The 20,742-nt window shown below is 41.1% G+C and overlaps 1 protein-coding gene across 1 annotated transcript; it reads right to left on the reverse strand.

Annotated features, from left to right (window-relative positions):
* Positions 1 to 560: 560 nt before the first annotated feature.
* Positions 561 to 20,473, reverse strand: LOC141806969 (homeobox protein SIX6). The gene is made up of 3 exons (XM_074692713.1): positions 19,879 to 20,473; positions 2,463 to 3,343; positions 561 to 1,308 (listed from the first exon to the last, which is right to left on the reverse strand). The coding sequence occupies exons 2-3, from the start codon at positions 3,032 to 3,034 to the stop codon at positions 1,143 to 1,145; spliced, it is 738 nt and encodes a 245-aa protein (XP_074548814.1). The 5' UTR covers positions 3,035 to 3,343; positions 19,879 to 20,473; the 3' UTR covers positions 561 to 1,142.
* Positions 20,474 to 20,742: the final 269 nt, after the last annotated feature.

Here is a 20,742-nt window from a genome sequence, read left to right on the forward strand (position 1 = left end):
TAATGCTCTGCATATAGGCCTATGTAACAATACAACACCGTTTCAGAAGAATGTTCTACTGATTTAACCAAGAATCCATTCACAAGCGCGGTTATAGCTCCGTTTTGCAGCATTAACATTTATCTAAATACACGCTGTAGGTGTCTTGGCAAAAAAAAAAAAGTTCCTTTAAAGATTGAAGTCTTCTGTCTACAGTCTGTTCTCTTGCACGAGCAGAATAAAGCCTATTTTGTCAATCTGCTGTGTTTTGATCTCTATGATCTCTCTCGCAGATCATCCGGGTTAGTGAGCCGGCCTCTCGCTGACCTCGCGCTGTCACCCTGCATTACACGACGCAGAGCATGTTGGCCAATTAGGGCCCGCTCCAAAACGTGTCAGGCAATACAGCAGCAAGGCGTTATAATCACGAAGATCTCTCTCCCCACGAAAATACACAATTTTTTTTTTTATATATATATAAAGGAGATCATTCTTATTCTACCAACAAAATCAAGTCTCTGTTTTTTTCGCCATGAAGCAGTCCATTATGATAATAATAAAAAACCTCTATCCTTTTGGACCAACAATTATTTTATTAAGTTATCTCTTTTTTCCTTATAATGAAACACATTTCCACTAAAGCGCGCATGCTCAACAGGTTCACCTGTATACAAGGTAAGTATTAAAAACACCAAGCAAATGAATATGAAATTCGAAGAGACAAGAGCAGATCGTTTTTTTAAATAGGCAAATAAACATTATTTATAAAACTTTGAAAGTAAAGTAAAAATATCACAGTTCTTTTTCAACATGAAATACCCACAGAGAACAGCAGGTTAGGCGCTCGAATGCCTCTATCCCCCTCCCACACTTTTTTTTAAATTTTCTTCTTTATTCTTTACTTTTCATCTCGGGTCGTTGGAATATTAGTCCGTCAAACATGTGTTGTCCGTGTTTAGTTCTGTTATCCACACGTGGGTAAAACGCAAACAAAAATATAGGCCTAAAAGTCAGCAGATCACAGATTTGGCACCCGTCAAATATCAGTCCATGTGTGTTTGTGTTGTTTTGTTACTCAACGCAGGCACTATGACTTGTTTTTATTAAGATTGTCTCTTAGTCGCATCCACCCTGTAATTCATCGACACCCTTCCCTGTGGCCGTCAGATGTCACATTCACTGTCGCTGGAGGTGATAGAGATGGCGGAGGCGGCTGCTTTGCTGGACAGACTGGCCTCTGGACTGGACGAGTTACCGAGTCGGTCCACGGTGCCGTCCTCATCCGCCAGGGAGCGAACCGAGCCACCGGACAGGACCTGCTGCTGGAGCCTGAGAAGGCACAGGACACAGAGACGAAGTTACAAAACAACATTTATACTTTAGCAGAGCATTTACACCATGTGCTGGTTATTAAGATGACATCATTTTCTTGGTAACATTATTTTTAACAGCAAAAAAGCTACTTCCGGATCCTATTTCCACCTTCTTTCATTTTACTTGTAGCCTTTATCCGATGTTTTCGGACAATTTTTGAATGGCTGAACTAATTTTCAAATGTAAAACCGAAAATGTAGATATTTTTTAACCAGAAACAATTAACGTAATTTGCGAATTGACATCAACGCAAGACAGATGAGCGGTTTAATTTTCGAGGGATGCATGGACATTGCCTTTATTGCTTTTAACAATTTGACTGAGCACTCTTCTAAAGCAGTTATTTTAAGTGGAATTAAAAAATATATATTTTAAAAAAACTAGTAGGAAAATCCAATAATCCTTGTTACAATTTACTGAACATTTTTACCAGTCATTAGCAGACTGGAAAATCAGAGTCGTTGTAGCTGCATATCAGTAGCCTATAACAAACAGCAGTGTGAACTCGACCATCTCTGTAAAAGGCCTTTCAACAAATTGGCGTCAATTGCTTTTGTAAATAACAAAAGGTTTACGAGTTGAATACATTTCAAGGTAAACTTTGACATTCTCCAACAAATAAAAAGAGAATTGACTTTAAGTTGACAAAAATGGCCGTAAAAATCAAATTCAGTTTACTCCTCCTTAGCCTTCATGTTGCTCTCCAGATTTGTGCTAATCTTATTCACATCAATTTAAAAGTTATTTTTAGGGCGTTGTCTGAAAAAAAACAAGCATAAGTAAAAGGAAATTCTGACATTTACAAATATTTACTAGCATCATTACTTTTTACATTTAAGTAACAATTAAAATACACAGCCGTAATACATAGACTATAACAAGCAGCATTTATTGTAAGAATATATTTTGTGTTAGGATTACAGGTTGATTTTAATCACAAATTATGTCAGACCATGCAGTTGGAAGCACGGCTGTTCAGTGGTATTAAACTGGATGACTTTTATATCACATGACAGGAAATACTTTTTTTTCTGGTTTACTACGTCCAAACGAGTAGTTTTTTGTCGCAGATATTTTGGTTAGAAACCTTGTAGATGCACATTGCTCACCTGTTCTTTGCGGCCGCCGCTCTGTCTCTTTGTCTGCGGTTTTTGAACCAGTTTCCTACTTGTGTGGGTGTGAGTCCTGTCGCCTGTGCAAGCTCTCTCTTTTTACTGGGATTCGGGTAGGGATCCTGCAAATACCATTCTCTTAACAAATGCCGGGTTCTCTCCTTAAAGCAGTGGGTTTTCTGCTCTCCGTCCCAAATGGTTCTGGGTAGGGGGAACTTCTTGCGCACCCGATATTTGTCCACCGGCCCCAGCGGGCGTCCCCGCAGCTTCTCAGCCTCCTGGTAGTGCGCTTCGAGCCACAACGCCTGCAGCTTCGTGTGCGACTCTTTGGTGAACTTGTGGTTCTCCAGAATGTGGTAAAGTTCGCGGAAATTGCCAGTGTGGAAAGCGACGACGGCTCGGGCCCTCAGAACCGACTCGTTCTTGTTGAGGACCTCGCAGGCCGCCGGCGCGACGGGCAGCGACCAGAGGAAGCGGCCCAGGCGCTCCACGTCCCCGCTCTCCTCCAGAGTCTCGCAGACCCCGGCGACCTGCTGGGGGCTGAAATTCAAGATGGGCAGCTGAAACATGGAGGCTTCTCCTGTGTTTCCCTGTCCCCCTCCTTTCTCCTCTCCTGCACTCTCTCTCCTCCGCGTCGACTCCTCCGCCGCTTCTCTCAGTTCGCCGCGGTTCTCCAAGACCCTCCAAAAACAAGACAATCCCAAAGTTACCGAACCAAACGTCTGGGTAGCGTCGGGAAAACGCCAAACACCGCGGAGGAGGACCGATGGTGCGAAGGGGCCGGCTACCGCATCCTCGGGCTGGGTTAACTTGGCAGGCAAAGGACTGAAGGTGCGAGGAAACCACAGCTGGAGCCACGATGTAATTTTCGAGGTAGGCTGGGAATGAAAGTACGAAAGAATTAAAGCCGGAGCCGAGATGTATTTTTTAAAGGGGGGAGAAAAAGACAGTCAAGCCCCCTCCGATGATTTTCTATTGGACTTGGCAGATTGGCTGCCCGGTTGCCATGGATGCACGTCAATCACTGTCAAGTTCGGCCAATCAGGCGGAAAGGAGATCTCAGCACCTCCCTTTTCAGAAATAACATAAACATTTTGACCTTTTTGCGTCTCGTCTTCAAACGTTTAGCTGCCCCGCCGTGTCTTAAAAACAGCCCTTTGTCAAGAAAGACTCCCCAGTCTACACGAAAACACACACACAGCCCAGTCTGCCTTTAGAGCTTCTCAAACGAGCGTTAGAAGGTAAAATGACACCCTGCCCTGCCCTACCCGAAGCCAAATATCAGCATAATATTTCCACTTTTTACAAGACATCAGTTGCTCAGCCAATATTTACACTGTGTGAAATTTGTCATGAAATGTATTGTTTTAAATGGTGTAGCCTAATGATTTCAGCAACATTAGCCCACATGCTAAATCATTTATGTAGGCTACATTTTTTTAAATATGGTTTTATTTTATTCATTCTTCTTTTTTTTATAGATAGGCCCATACTTTGTTATTTATCTCTAGATTATGAGCTCTTCTTTCATAAACTAATTCTGGTGTTGATTGAAAATATCCGTCAAAAGGGTCAATGTGGCCTTTATCTCAACAGGACTGAATTTGCAGCCAACTCTGTTTCACAACCTTGAACGGAGTTAGCCGCATTTTTCAACCTCACAAAAGTGATAACTTATTAAGCATAATAAATTATATCAGAGTCGAAGTTGCGATGATGCATGCTCTTTTATCTGCATGAATAAATGCTCTTTTGGAAAAACACAGGCTAATTGATTGCTGTTATATTGACAGTCTTCTGTGTGTGTGTGTTTATTTGTGTGTAAGTGTGAGTGTGGGATGGTGTGATTCCTGCAGACTGAAGCTCGCACACTGTAAGTTATAGGCTACGTGCCTTTCATTACACTGTGTTGGATTAGACTGCTCACAGGCTGTGATGGCTGTAAAAAAAACAGAGGAGAAACCCTGTGTGTACGTATTTATATTTATATATAGGATTATGACGGCCCTGGCAGGCTACTGGGCTCTAGTATCAGACACACTCCGTTTTGTGCACAGGCTGATTTAGTAAATAAGAGGGCGGATAGATAGCGCAGATGGTTTGAAGTGTCGGGTCAGATTATTTCATGGCTGGATACAGTAGTAAAGTTCATTCTGACGGAAAAGCCTGATATTATTTTCACAGAGCCCCCACCCCCCGTATACACATACACACACACACACACACACACACACACACACACACACACACACACACACACACACACACACACACACACACACTCTCTCTCATCCGTGCACGCGCATGTACGCGCACGCACGCACGCAGAACACACTCGAGCTGAATCCCCTCCGGGCTCTTTTTGCATGAATTATGGAGTCTGGATGCGGGGTTATGAAATGCCTTCTGCACAGGAAGCTGTTCATTCTCATGCTGGTTTAATGGAAACCGCTGCAGCATTACAAATTAAAATACAAATCTTAATAATTAAGAATTTGCATTTCATCTACTGACGCGGATGGATTTGCTTGGCAGAAATAGGCCTGATTTAACGAGCAATAGACCGCGTTAGCAAGTAGCAGTGACCATTCATAGCTAACAGAGCGCCAACAATGAGCAGATAAAAAAATAAATAAGGCGACTCAGTGACCATCCATTCACCCATACTATCACACAAACATGGTGAATATTGGTAAATAAAGGATAAGATCTCGAAAAGCTGCAGTCAAAAGTGAAAGGCAAGGGACAAGGTGCTGCTCTGAAATATTTAGCTTCCTGTAAATATTTCATCTCTGCAGTCTGCACGTCCCAACTCAAATTTACAAGGACAGCAATACTTTCTCGAGGAAGCTCCGCATTAATAATAGAAGGGTGAGTTTTGGATCCTTTAAACGGAAAGCTGGAAATAACAATTGTAGGCCATGCTCTGTAAGCAACACGTCTAGGTTAAAGCCACAATGAAACATTTATAGAAAGAGGGAAAAAAGAGGCCTGGCTATGATTTCTCTGTCACGGTGACGTCGTGTTTCGTATCACTCCGCTAATAACAGGTGGCTTTCCTCTGCATGTCAATCCCGGGAAAATTAGTCCCTTGTTGATATCAAACTGTTCACACCCCCACCCATGTGTTTATATATATTTTTTTGTATTTCATGTTCTTCTCTGCTCACCTCCATGTGAAATTTCAAACGTCATCCTAAACAGACTGAGCCTGAGACTTGACTGTACACATGGCAGGCCTGTGTCACTGAGTCAGAGGATAGCAGGCCTCCTGACACCAATATCTCCACACATTCAGCATGGTAGCACAGTGCATCTCATTCAAACATCATTTTTCTCTCACTGGTCTTTGTTTCATGGATCCCCAACGCTCCTCTGAAAGACTAAATTGATTTTGATGCCGTTGTAAAATCCCATATTTAAGCTTTAACCCCAGTCATCACTTGTGTTTCCCTTTTCCATCTTGATTAAAGATTTTCCTTTCATTTTGTAAACCTAGAGCTATCGAAGGCTGAGCCTGATGAACAAGAGTAAAAGAGCAGAATGCAAGATGCAAAAGACAATATGATCAAACACAAGTCAAGTCAAACTGATGTAAAAATGACAAGAATTCAGTTTTTTCACAGGTGGAAATAAAAAGATGGACTGCCAAGCATACCTGCTTTTTTACATATCTGACTTTTTGGTCAATGCTCTGCAGACCTCTAACAGGACTGTAACTTCAGAGTTTAAGAAAGAAATACTTTGAAAAGTGTTTCAATTTTTTTCCCATAAAATGTAAATATTGATTTCCAAACTGTCTGCTGTTGAAGATGATGAGGTATGAATAAAAGTTATGTGACTCCTGCAACATAGACACTAAACTAAAAGACTCTAGTTTCAGATATGAAGTTTTGATTAGTTTTTGAATTCCATAGAATTAAAGTTTAGAAATGCATTACATTTCAGTCCTATACATAACAGCATTAACTCTGACATTGAGGGGGATACTAAAAGGGTCATGTCACTTTGTAGACACACAACGCGAGAACACAAAGACAGCTACAAGGTAAAGAAAGGATCGGTACTGTGCACAGGTGTGGTGCAGCTTCCTCTCACTCTATAAGTGATGGCTACTTTTACTTTGTGTCAACGTAATCATGCAGCCAGGTCACAGCCAGCCCTGGGCAGAGGGAGGGAAGGAGTGGGGAATAGTTACATGTGAACAGGCTGGAAATGACCCAGATTCCCTGGGATCACTGGAGCAGACGAGACACTACAAGAGCCTGTCACCAACAGCCATCCTGTCACTGGCCCATGGACCTACAGCACCTTCATCCCTGCTTCTTCCCTATATCATACAGAAGAGTCAAATATGCAAAGGTTCATGAGAGCATATAAAACACATACCACCAAAGTGTGCACAGACTTTATGCCATTTGTGTCTGTGATCACAGAAATGAATAAGAATCAAGAAATGCAAGCAGTGATGCAAGACAAGTGCAACACAATGATGGTGTAGGGACGATGCCCGGGGCAGTGCGGTACTTCTGCTTCATAAAGAAGGGGGGTGCAAACATAGCAGTTTACATTAACAGGATAACTCCACTTCAGGGTTGTGTTGACTGCTCCCTGCACGACAGACTGTTTTAACTTGGAGTCAGCTGTCCCAGCACGGGATTAACTTTCCAATTAAGATATCATGTCAGCAACACTCCACGTAACCTCTGCGTGACCCGGATGTATTTAAAAAGCCAGGCTCATGCGGCAGGGACTTAAGAGGAGTCACTTCGCTCATACGTTGCCTCGCGCTGACAGGAGGGTTATGGCAAAGCTCTCTTAGAGTTGTGTTTTCAGACCCATTTGCCCTCAGGGGCGGCATGAGCTCTCGACGCTACGTTTAATCTGGGGATTTGTGGTAACAGAGAAGACTTCTTATCCACTGACCCATTGGCCCTCAGTGTATGTAATCTGGTGCGGTTCAGTCACACAGGCCTGCTGACATGGATAGAGGAGATACAGTGCAGTCGGTGTGGGGGGCGCCTCACACACACACACACACACACACATATACACACACAAGGCCAGCCCTGCCCTGACACATATACTCCTCCCCCAAGCTTTTGTTTCGCAGGGCAGATACTACGCAGCACAGCCCGGCCACTGTTGTAACAGCCAGTGCACGTGATGTTTGACCTTAAGTCCACTGAGCCAATTCACACTAGCAGAGTGTTAAAAATATTACACCTACTAGAGTGAGATCAACAGCAGGACTGAATATTTATATCCTTACTAAAAACTGTCATTTTATGAACAGAATGGTTTTGACAGTATCAAAGCATGAGCTCCTTTTGTTAAAGAAACATGACTGTTTTGTAAGTCAGCCAGTAATTGTAAACATTATTCAAATTAAGGCAGATCCCGTGTCGAAGGTTACCCTGAAGATCTCTCTGCACAACTCTGATGGAAATGAGAAAACTCCTGGAAAAGCCGAGGAGTACCTCGAAGCCGGCTCGTAGTTTTATTTAAAAACAGATTTATGTAGCATGCTATAGAGTGCATGCAATTATTACACCCATTCCACTCCTGAATGCAGTCAATTTCTCGCCAGATAAAGGGCTGAATGAAACCAGGGAGAGTGACTGTTGCACGCTGCGCACTATATATTAACTGTGTTTGTGAGTGTTAGTGTAAGAGGCAGAGCAAGAGGAGAGAAATTGCAAATGAACAAATGCAGGCACCACCTATAGCACTAGGACAACAAAAGTGATTGTGTGTACATGGCAGAATTTTTCTGTTGGAGCTAAAACGCCGAGCTGGTAATTATGGACAGTGAATCTTCTGCTCACACGGTCGTATACAGCGAGCAGGAAAATTGGAATTGAATTCACAGAAAACATATAAAAAACTGGCATCTATTGGAGTGTTTTTCTTTACAACTGCTGCCATGTCTTCAGTCGTACTGAATGGTGAATTTTGCGAATGAGGGCTGCAGGAATTCAATTTATTTTTTTAATGGAAAAAATTAGTTTTTCATAAGTATTATTCAATAAATAAAAAATGTGCCGTATGACAGGCTGGTTGACTGAATACGTGGACTTCAAACCTTTTTTTGCAGCCTACACATTGTTTGTGCTCCTCGTTTTCTATTTCATTAGCTAACCAATACTCTTTACAATACGTTTGACTTACAAAAGAGGAATAGCACACAGTATGCTTTTCTGTTTCATCTTAAACATCCCTATCTATACACCTATTATGATACCAGTGTGCTGAAGGTTACAGGCTGAGTTTGTTACAGCATTATTGTCGACATAATGGGAGGTTTCTAAAGAAAAAGCCTTCATGAATGGTTTCCCAATTATTCTGCCGGTGTGTGACAACAGAAAACCTCTGTTTTTTTTTTTTTTTTGTGTCTTCCAACTCTTTCAGGAAAGCCTCCTTAATGTCTCCGCGCTGGTGGGAACACTGGGTACCCAGAGAGCATTTTAAGCTAAAAAAAAAAAAAAGAAAACAACAACAACAAAAAAATCCCTCATCCGCTCTGAAAATAAAAAAATAATCCTGTCCATGTCAGAGGATCTTGACGACACCCAAAGGTGACAGGAGTCAAAACCCATCATGGTCAGAGGGTCCTCTGGTGCTGGGAAGCTATGTGATGCGTGAGTCAGGGCACAGGTCACAACGTCGCGGCCATGCTGCCACGGCCTCACCTCCACTTCACATTGTCTAAGAGCCTCTGCTTCTCCAAGACAACACACACTAACACACACACACTCTCACACACAAATGACAGTCAATAAATGTCTCTTCCAGCAACAGACTTTGCTCTTTTGTCTGCAGCATCGCAGCTTTTTCAACAGTGACCTTTACACATAGTATTTGGAGGGTGTGTGTTTTTTAATGTTGTTTATGTGCTTAAAGACCAAGCCAAGACGAAAAATAAACACAAATACTTACTTCTCCTGCCTCCGTACCAAGCTGGACTAATTCCATTTGTTTATTTACATGCATCCCCTAAATAGCTATACCTGGCCTGCTCAGGTAAATTGATGGAGAAGGAAAAAGGATAGAAACAGAAGCCTGAATTGTGTCCATTAGCTCGAGGGAATGATTCATAGTGAGACCCTCATAGTGCAGTGACTTCACTCTGAGCTCAGAATTACTTTATAGTAAATGGTACACTCATCAGTGCATTACACTTTCCCATCCAGCAAGGATCAGAAAGATTCCTCTAAGTTGATTAGCTTCCATATAACGCTGATTGTTTTCTCAACTTAGTGTTTTACTGCTGCCAGCCACAGATGAGCAACAATCTGAAAGCTACAGCAAGGCTCGCCCTGAGAGGAGCCTGGAGGTACAACACAGCATTTCATTCAGGGAAATATTTTGGCTAAGGTTGATTTTTAATCAGGGGCCTTAATAATGACTCCTGGTTTGAAATAAAAATGGCAGCCTGATCTGCGATCACTGCTCTCAGGCTGTGCTGATTAATCATCTCATCAATTATTTTATTACAATTACTGACTCAACTTTTTAATCAATGCTGATGTATTTTGCTAATTGATTTCTTCAAGGACATTCCTATTATTTCTTAACAACAAAGAGATTTTTTGTAAAGTCAGTTTTTTTTCACATTTTCTGGCCTCTATTGCTCGATGACAGGAAACCTCTGAGGATGTCCTCTGCAGTTTTTCTCCATGATGTGATTTCTTCTCAAAAATTAAACTAATTTCAAGCAGTTTTCCAAGATCCGAGTGGTGTAAAGGTTAAACTTCTGTGACTCCAGCTTTTGTTAAACATAAGTTTCACTGACTACAAAAATAAATAATTTGGGAGTTCAGAAACAAAAAAAAGGACATAGGGGACATAATCTTGAGCTTTTTGAAACACTGATTGCCAACCTCTGGGGTTATAAAAGAAAACGACTAATTAAATAAAGAAAAATAATCCACAGATAAATTATTAAATGTCATCTTCCTCATTAAAAAAGACTGATTTTTGTAAATAGTTTTATAAACAAATGAGTTAGCTCAAGGATCTCCTGTTTCAGGTTTTTCTTTCATATCAAGAACCTGCCAGCTCGTATCCAGGGAGTTGTTTCCACTACCAAGGGGAAGAGGGCAGGGATATCCTAGATTTCCGGACTCTTCTAGTCTGTCAGCTGTGCTTTATTGATGGCTTATGTCAAATGCCATTCTGACATAGCTCATTAGGATGAAGGGAGTCGTCTAGGTGGAGGCAGGAGAAGGCAGAGCTGGCGAGCTGCCTGATCACTGTGTGCACAAAGCTCACCACTGCACCTAGAGGGTGAAGCCTGTGACAGGAGTTAGCTGACAGGGCTATCTGTGCATGTGTGTGTGTGTGTGTGTGTGTGTGTGTGTGTGTGTGTGTGTGTGTGTGTGTGTGGTTGGGGGAGTTATAGATAGAGATGGGTAGGGAAGGATAATGTAGTGCAGGAAGAGAGAAAGTATATGTGTGTGTGCTCCTGTCATTGCTCAGGTTACCCGGTGTCACTGAGCAGGTCCCTGCTTGATCCGGCGACTCCAAACACAACTGACAGGCTGAGAGTCATCTCGCTTTCGCCACTCACACATGCTCAAATATTTATCCGTGTGCAGTCCACTGTGTGGCATCAGCAGTCTTTTGCTACAAGGACAAGGCCCTGTGGAGACTTCAGAAACCTTGAGAAGATGAGTCAAATTATTTCATCACTGGTCCCTGTTCCCCTCTATGGTACTCCAACTCTCACATCACCTTTAGAAAAAAGCCAAAGATTACATTTGAGTTCCAGCTGGATTGTCTCTGGGTATAGGGAAATAAAACCTGGTCCAGTGATAACTCTCAAATAGCCAGCAGCTGGGGTCTAATACTCCTCTTAACAGCTGAATCCATATCTGCTGTGGCCTGCGGCACTGGTGATGAGCTCAGACTGTTATGCGACATCTTAATATAGTGATTAAAAATGCATGTTTGGAGGGTAAGCAGAGGGGTGCTCTTGGTGCTCCTGCCAGGGAAGATTAAATCAGTCTACTCAACAGACAGGCTGGGGATTCAGGGTCAATGCAAATGAACAAGATGCCAAAGTCAGCTGTGGGTTTTCTAAAGAGGCAAAAGGGGATAATATCATAGCAAAGAGGAGAACATGATCAATAAAAGGCTGTGGAGGCCGGCTGTGGTGACGCAGAATTGCTCTCGAGCCGAGTTCAATCAAATTCCACAATGAAACGGGCTCTTAAAAGTTGGCGTTAAAAGGAGGCGAATTTATCAAAAAGTGAGCACATGAGTCATGTCACTACTTTAAAATGTGACACAAGTTTGTTTGTCTTCACCTCATCCTGTTTCATTAAAGTCCTGCCAAACAGTTTGGCGCACTGGAGCACATCCAGTGTGACACCGAGCCAGGGAAACCTGAGACTGTGAGCGCGCATCTTCGACTCAAAGTACCGCTGTATGAAGCCCGGCCAAAGAGATGTGTCTGCTAATCCAATCAGCAGAAACAACACGCTGAGCTGATCAATTACTGTTGCTCTGTCTGCGCCAAACACACACACACACACACACAGATACCTGCTCACACACATATGCAGGTATATAGACAAAATGAAGAAACGTAACCCCAATTAAATCTGTCATAAGAACATTTATTTAAAGCACACACACAAAACTAAACTAACCAAACCTGGAGTAGAACTAAATTTATCTTGTCAAATGAATTACAACAGTTTTAAAATGACTAACTTAGACACAGGTTGTATTGTTGATTTTAATGAGTATTTAAGGGTTTATTTTTTCAACATATTTCCTCATTTAAATGTTGGTACTTTAACTGACATTAACTGAACTTGGCAAATGACTGAGACTTGAATAACTCAATACTAAGAGTCTCATTAAGTTTTTTTTTTTTTTTTAGGAAATAAAACAAATCAACAGTGAAACTGTGTCACAATCAAATAAAGCCTGTCTGGCTTTACTCTCAGGAGGCTGATACCAAAATAAATAAGCTAAATCCGTCACAAATTTCCATCCCTTAAAAAGTGAAGATATAATATTATGACTTCAGGGCATGAGAGTTTGAATTATTATTTAAAAAACAATTTAAAAACCGTCTCAGGTCGGCAAACACTACTCTGTCTCTGTCAGCTCCTAAAAGTCATATCAAAGGTGATTTTACTTTCAAATGTGGAGACTGTATCTTGCTGCAGACAATTTCAAACATATAAAAAGAAGCTATTGTATACAGTATCTTTTCTTCTTTTTGTGCCTTGGTGGGTTCCTGACAGTTTTTAGCGTCACCATTTACAATCTTCCCAATGCTTTTAGAAACACTGACTGTCATGGCCTTGTGCTGAATAATACAGCTTTAGAGAGAGCAGGGGAATTTTCCTCAGGGCACAGGTGTGCCCTGATAGTCTCATAAGCCTCCAGAAGCACAAAGCAAGAAAGATGCTTTCCTGCTGAAAGGGAATGGGAAGGCACGAGGTGGAGAAACAGATCAACAATAGCTTTTCTCGTTTGGGTGTATTTGGTTTTGACCTTCAGACGGAGCTTCAAATAGACGCGACACCGAGGGGGAAATCAAAAATCCTGATGACCCTGAATCTCTACACCCTACATTGGCACCGAATGAATACATGATGTTCAAAGATGACTGGGGGAAAAAGAAATCCTAATTCTGAAAGTGTAATATATTTTCAGACAAACGGAGAGACGAAGTGTGCGGGTAATGCCTCTCCACAATCGGCAGCACCAGCAGCCACAGTCGTTTCTTTTCATTTATTCATACTCTTGAAAACAGAAGTGCTGCGCACATATCCCAATAATAACAGCAATAAAAACACAGCACACCTCGTGCTACTGTGACTGTCAGGTGAACTTCAATGAAAAATCGACTGTTATTCAGACAGTATCTACTTTGATCCCATGTTATGACCTTGATTTTCCTCCTTGTGATGATCCTCTAAAACGTCTGAGATGTTTGACATGCAGTGACAGGAGGGTTGTCAAGGTAAGTGGTCAGACTGCTAAGTCAGGCCATCAGGGGGAGATGGACAACGCCCTCATTGAATATGGAAAGGCAAATTCAGTGAGTCTGTCGGAGAAGTCATCAGTCAGAAGTCAGCTCATAATTCTTGTAATTGCGAGCTTTACGCCAATTTTTGAGGGGTTTCAAAAAATGGTGATTGCTGCGGCTCGGATAAGATGTGAAATGATCAGAGTTTCAAATGGCAAATCTGCTGCCTGCAGCAAGATGGGGGCTTGGTGAAATCCTGCCTGTCCTTGTGTGTCATTTACCAGCCCCAGGAAAATACTTTTTCCTTTTTTTGCTGATAGCGCAAAGTGTCTCCATGAGGCTAATGCTTTATGTCAGTTTCTATACCAACACACACTTTAGAAAGAGGGAATGCACCTTTACTTTGCCCATGAAAGCGTTTTCTTTTCCCACAACACTTAGCACAGCAAGGTTTTTAAAGTATCGACACAGTTGAAAAGCTGATGACTAGGTTTTTAGTAGGTGCTAGAGTTGTACTGTAGAATCCTCCATGATTCAGCCTGCTTTTGTCTATTTTCTCTTCATTTTATTATCAACACTTCAGTAACAAGGAGAGCTAGACAAGTGAATTGATGGGAGGGTGGAGCAGGGAGGGGAGAGGGAGGAGAAGGGAGGGGGCTGATAAGGAAGAAAACAAAATAAAAAGGAAAACAGACAAGGAGTGCCAAGCTCTGAAAACTGGCATGCTGCAGTTGTATGTCAGTCACCTAGCAACAAGTCCTCCCCATCACTTACCCCCCACTTTCCCGTCTCCCGCTGTGCTCACTAATTCAACAAATCTGCTCCCAATGTATGGCTGCTTTCCTAACAAAACGCATTCTGCGCTGGGGGCTGAGGACGTGGGCCTCCGCTGAGCACGCCACTCAGCTGCCCATTGACCAGCGGGGCCTTTCTCTGCACACACTAAGGAGTGAGGGACAAAGACCCTGAAAGCAGGGGCAGCTCCACAGAGAAAACATTTGCTTGTAATTGTGTTTGACTGCATAATGAAAATGATGTTCTTTTTTAATTTGGGCTTGTTAAGGCCACACTATTTTCCTCTGGTCACCTGATTATTGTAGAGACACAGCCCCTCACTTGCCCTGCAGGCCACAGAGGGGGGAAATATTGAAAATGGTCCAAAGACCTCCCCATGCTTTACTTTAACCCCTCTTGTGTTTCAAGTGTTCTCTGGCAAAAACAAAAATATGTAGACTCTGTTCATTACAGGACGGGAGAGTACGCTGGGATGAGGATTTTTCCCTCTACCCAGAAAGGATAATAGACAGGGAAACACACACACCCACACACTCTCTCTTGCACAAACACACACACACACACACACACAGAGGAGTGCTGCCATGCTTGCCCTGAGTTGTGAAGCATTGAGTAGGTTAGCATTCCTGGTGCTACTTCAGTGAAACAGACCATTAGGAGGAGCATCAGGCTAGCGCCCAAAAGAGCGCTTCAATGGACACATTCACATCCAGTGATTATTTGCACTTTTTAGCCCCCAATTTCCTGTTTTATTAATGTGTGTTTCTCACATTCATCTGGCATTCCTCCTTTTTCTCCTCATTGCTCTCTAGAGGCAAAGGTGAGGAGCATTCAGGTGAATGTCTGACCCTGGAAAAGGAAAAATAAAAATAACTCTGCGCTGACAACCAGCTGGCTAAGTGTTGTTGGAAACGGACGCACTTTTTAGATTTTGTCATGTGAAACGTACTGCATGTAAGTACGGAGGCCCTGAGCAGACATGTACTCTGTTCACAGAGGAACTGATTTAACTTTCTTTTCATACTTGATTCAATTTTAGATTTTTGTCAGGTCTGACCTGCCAAATCTGGTCTAAAGCATTTCATGTTTTCCTCTGGAGCCTCACTGATTGAACACAAACTCAAAGATCATTTTTTGTTAGGGATGCACGGTATTAGATTTTTTCCGATATCCGATATGCGGATATATTGAAACCCCTTTTGGCCAATAGCGATACCGATAATCACAAGTTTGTTTGTTTTTTTCACTGTAAAGGAAGCTTAAGTCTATCGTGTACTAGAATTTATATGTTACTTTTATTGTGACGGTCTTATTTGTTTAAGAAACACATAAAACAAGACAAAAAACATTTGATTTTACCATAAATAACAAATGTATTATTTTTTCAAACTCAAGACATTCAGTATTGAAATACAGAAAAATAATTTCTTTAGATCACATGAACTTTAAATGTACAATGCATTTTTAAACATAACCAAGTTGTATTTGATTATTTTAGAGCTACTGTAACAACCTGGTGAAAGACACAGAGCTCTGCAAATAAATGAAGTGCTACATTTTATTTAAGGAGCTTATTTTCCAGATGGAAAATAATAATAATCCTAACTGAATAGCACCTTATCGGCTGTGCATATCGGCAGAAATTTTCATATCTGCCGATACCGATAAACGTGTTTTTAAGCTTTTATCAGCCGATATTGATATTGTGCCGATAATATCGTGCATACCTTTTTTTTGTTTGTTTTTTTCTTCTTATGTACTCTGATTATTTTTTATGGCATATTTTACAGTGTCCCTATATGAGAAAAGTCAAATTGTTTTAGAACATCTCAAAATAATGTATCTTTTCTATCTCACTAACTAACCTCACTGAGATCTGTTATTAAAGTGTTTGACCACGAGGGACAGAGAATATTAATTCAATAAATAAAATTTGGACATAATATTTTTCTCTGGCTGGGGAAAGGTACGCAGAGTGACAAGTGTCACATGTGAGTCAGATTAAGGCTCTGTGTTTTAGTCCTGACATTATTTATAGGGACTGGAAAATATCGTGCCTGGCACTGCCCTTTGTTTTCCCTGAGAGAGGAAACATGGATATGGTGGTCAGGCCTATCACTGTGACCACCAGATTGTTTCGTTTAACAAAGAGTGAAAACCAGAGGACAATAACTTTTTTTATTTATTTATTTTTTTAAATACTGAGATTAATCAATGTTATGATAGAAAAAACAAATTATAATCCTGATTTAACTTCCCACCTCTCCAACCTTCGTCACCTCTACACCCCCTCACATAACCTCCGATCATGTGAGGCCCACCTCCTCTCCCCTCCACCTGACACCAAGCAGCGAACCTGGGGGGACAGAGCTTTCTCTGGAATGCTCCACCACTTAACATCCGTAACTGTCCCAACCTCCCCACTTTAAAAACACTCACCAAAACCCACCTTTTTAAAAACGCTTTTAATGTGTGTTTTAATTGTTTTTCCTGTTTTGCTTCTTTTTAATTCATGTTTTGTTATCGTGTGTTGATTTATATATTTCTAACCTCTGTAAAGTGTCTCTGAATGTTTAAAAAAGCGCTTTATAAATAGAATGTATTATCGTTATTTTAACACAGAAAATAAGTTTAGATCCAGAGAGAACCTCCAAATTAATTCATCATAGCAAGCATCTTGTTATAAAGTTGCAAATAAACTGAGACCCAAAGAAACAACTGAAACCAAGGTGCTCTAACAGGGAAACAGAGAATAAAATGTATGAATGCATGTCTGCTGAGGGCTCCCGTATAAAAACCCTTCTCTGATAACTTCAGTGCCGCATCCCTTCAGCTGAATTCTGACACTTTACGTCCAATTTCTGTGCCTACCCTCTAAGTTTCCAGTCACTCTTCTAATAGACTTCTATTCATAAATTAAATTGGTTTACGTTGAGGTCCTGGGTTCACAGTCATCCCCAGGTAACCCCCTAACAAAGCGTGAGGCTGCTGTGAAGTCACAGGTGGGAGAAAACAGCAGTGACCTCTGCTCACTGATATTCGCAGGTGTATTCTCCAGATTTCTGTCGATGGGACCAGCTTGTGCGACCCTGACACGAAACTAAGGCCTCCCCAACAAACATCTCTAACCTTTAACTGCAGGTGTAAACACCAGAGTCATTTATAATCTTGGCCAGTGTTATTGAGTCTCAAATATTACTGTGCAGAACAAATTCACACATGCTCCCATTTGACTAGAGCTCAAATACTTGAAATATACGTCTAGGGACGGGACGATACAGAAGAAACCTTGTGTCATAGTAGGTTCTTTTTTTTTTTCTTAAAAGAGAAAAACTCATCAGTCTGTGAGGCTAAATAAGTAAATAAATGTAGAAGCTGTTTCACCACATCTTCATGAATCGTGGGTTTTTAAAGGCTTGAGCCATTTCTTTTAGGGATGCAAGATATTATCGGCACAATATCGGTATCTGCTGATAAAAGCTTAAAAACACGTTAATCGGTATCTGCAGATGTGAAAATTTCTGCCGATAAGCACAGCTGATAAGGTGCTATTCAGTTAGGATTATTATTATTTTCCATCTGAAAAATAAGCTCCTTAAATAAAATGTAGCACTTCATTTATTTGCACTGCAGAGCTCTGTGTCTGTCACCAGGTTGTTACAGTAGCTCTAAAATAATCAAATACAACTTGGTTATGTTTAAAAATGCATTGTACATTTAAAGTTCATGTGATCTGAAGAAATTATTTTTCTGTATTTCAATACTGAATGTCTTTAGTTTGTAAAAATAATACATTTGTTATTTATGGTAAAATCAAATGTTTTTTGTCTTGTTTTATGTGTGTTTCTTAAACAAATAAGACCGTCACAATAAGAGTAACATATAAATTCCAGTGCAGGATAGACTTAGCTTTCTTTACAGTGAAAAAAACAAACAAACTTGTGATTATCGGTATCAGTATCGGTAACGGCCAAAAGTGGTTTCGTTATATCGGCATATCGGATATTGGCAAAAATCCAATATCGTGCATCCCTAATTTCTTTACGTTTCCTTTGGCATTCACAGTTTTTTAAGCTTTTTGATGAGACTGTAAAGAAACTTTGCTTCTAAAACTCTACAATTTCATTTAGCAGACCTCTTATCCAAAGCGACGTACAGCACAAGCAATACTTTAGACAGAGGCTTCTACTGTACCTTGAAAGCAGATAGAATTTTGAAAACGAGAATCCCTATTTTCAGCGGCTTCAACAGAAATATTGTATAAAGATAAAAAGATAAAAAGATAATCCCCTGCCTGTAGTGCTATATTGTAACACCACAGAGGATTAATTTCTTCTTCTAGGTGTGAAAAAGAGGAGATAGAAAGCAAATCTCCGTCACCCCAGCATGATCTGTGATATTGAGACAGAGCAGGTGTAAAAAAGAAGGCTTGAACAGTGCAAGGGGTCAGACGTGAAGACATAAGTCCTGTCAGACTGGAGTGGCTGGAGGGCGTGCAGTAACACCCACCAAACCCTCCCCACTATAGATTAACAAGTTGGAGCAGCATGTTGATGAGGCACCGCTTCATTTGTGTTTTTTAAGTGTCAACAAGTGAGCGCGACTGTCTGTGTGGGTACTCTCAGGACTTTCACAATAAGGATCCTAACTCTGACACCAATTAAACAGATTATGTCTTAAGATGAGAAGAAAGCTATAGCCGTGTGTTACCACGATGATCACTTTTGACAGGGTCACAGGGTACCATGCAACAGTGCACGACCTTAACAGGAAGCTGCTTATTATACTGGGATTAGCACAAATAAAAAGAAAATAAGTAGTCTAAAGGAAAGACATCAAAATGTAAAAACAGCTGTGAGTGCAGATTTCAGCCTCAGACACAAAGATGATGCAATTAGATGGTTTGAACGGAGCAAAATCAAGTCATGTCAGATACTTAGAAACACAGCTCTCCTTCAAGATGGCCTACATTAAATCAACTCTGTGATACCACGCAAGTCAGAAAAATCTCTAAACCGACTGCTTTCAGTGTGATTTTCTTTCTGGATTTCTTTGAAATGTTAATATGGTGGATTTTTTAAGCATTTTTATGTCTTAACAGTTGACTTAAATGTCTGCATGTAACTACACAAAGTTTAGTTCACACAAAAGGTATTCAAGTGCAGCAACCTTGAAATAAGGCAGATCAGACTCAGAGGAAGAGCAACTGAATCCAACTATAAGTCCAACAAGTTAAACGATGAATAACTTTAGAGTAAACTTTTTACAGCTTGCAAACCATGTTGTGCCTTTTTGATGCATATATCAACATGTCTGACCTCTCTGTTCTCTTTCTTATTAGTAATAACACACAGCTTTAAAAACATACTGTCAATGGGTATTAGGCTAAAGAGTGCATTTCATAATATGTCAGATGTTTTTTTAATTTGTTAAGGCTAACCAGGACATTTTTGTTAGCTTAAAGCTACTGCCTGAGAAAGGAGCAGGTGGTTGTGTAAAATCTCATTGTACTGGCATATTGTCATTATATTTTAAGTACTTCTAGTCATTACAACCAAATCATTCAATTCAGGAGGTCTGTTTTGGCCCTTACCATGAAAGTTGTAAAAGTTTCTGGTGTCTTACCTTAATCTGAAGGGAAGCTTCGTCATGACTCAGTTCTGAGGGGGAACCCAGCGGCCTCCACCACCACCTCCTCCCACTCTGTGTTTTCCTTTTATTCCCTCCATGTTTTCACGTTAATTAGCAGCAGTTGAACTGTGAGCCGTAAATCAAGAAGTGCGGAGTGTATTAATGAGTCGGACCACCCAGGAGAACTATTTTCTCTGCACTTTCTTAGCGGACAATGTGAGGACACTCGAGTGTGCCATGTTCTGAAAACCATGAATGAACATTCACAAGAGCAGTGTTGCCACATTTCCAGCAGGCTAATGGCTGCAACAAGCGCCAGACAAAGTTTCCATCAAGAGAGACAGCGAAGAGGGGGGGTCCAACAACAGCAAATGTTTCATTTGAAGGAGCTTAAAGGGGCCGTTTACACGACAACGGTTTCAGGGGGAAATGTACAAGTTGCGTTCCGGCCACGGGTTTCTACGGAGACGGCGTTCTTTTTCTGACGTAAGCTTTTTAAAACGGCCATCAGGGTGCTCCATATACTGACTGTCTTTCAACAAAATGTGCATCTGATGATCCACTTTTGCACTTAGCGGCTCAATTCTACTTCGATGGAAACCTACCAAATGCGGTTTCAGATAAAGACAGTTATAGCGCCAACTACAGGCCTGGCATGCTCACTACAGCTTTTTCAGTCCCTAACGCAATTTTTACACTGCGTTTCAGCGTTAACGGATGAAATGCTGTTGTATAAACGAGGATCGTATTGTCTGAAGCTGGTGCAGGACGTCATAAAGTTTATTTCAAACATCAAATTTAAGTCATCTTTACTTGTGAATCACCACGTACTGACATTAACAAAAAAAACTTTTTATA

This window comes from Halichoeres trimaculatus, unplaced genomic scaffold (assembly GCF_033239565.1).
Source record: "Halichoeres trimaculatus isolate MK-OKI-2021-1 unplaced genomic scaffold, fHalTri1.1 fHalTri1_scaffold_17, whole genome shotgun sequence".
Lineage (NCBI taxonomy): Eukaryota > Metazoa > Chordata > Actinopteri > Labriformes > Labridae > Halichoeres > Halichoeres trimaculatus.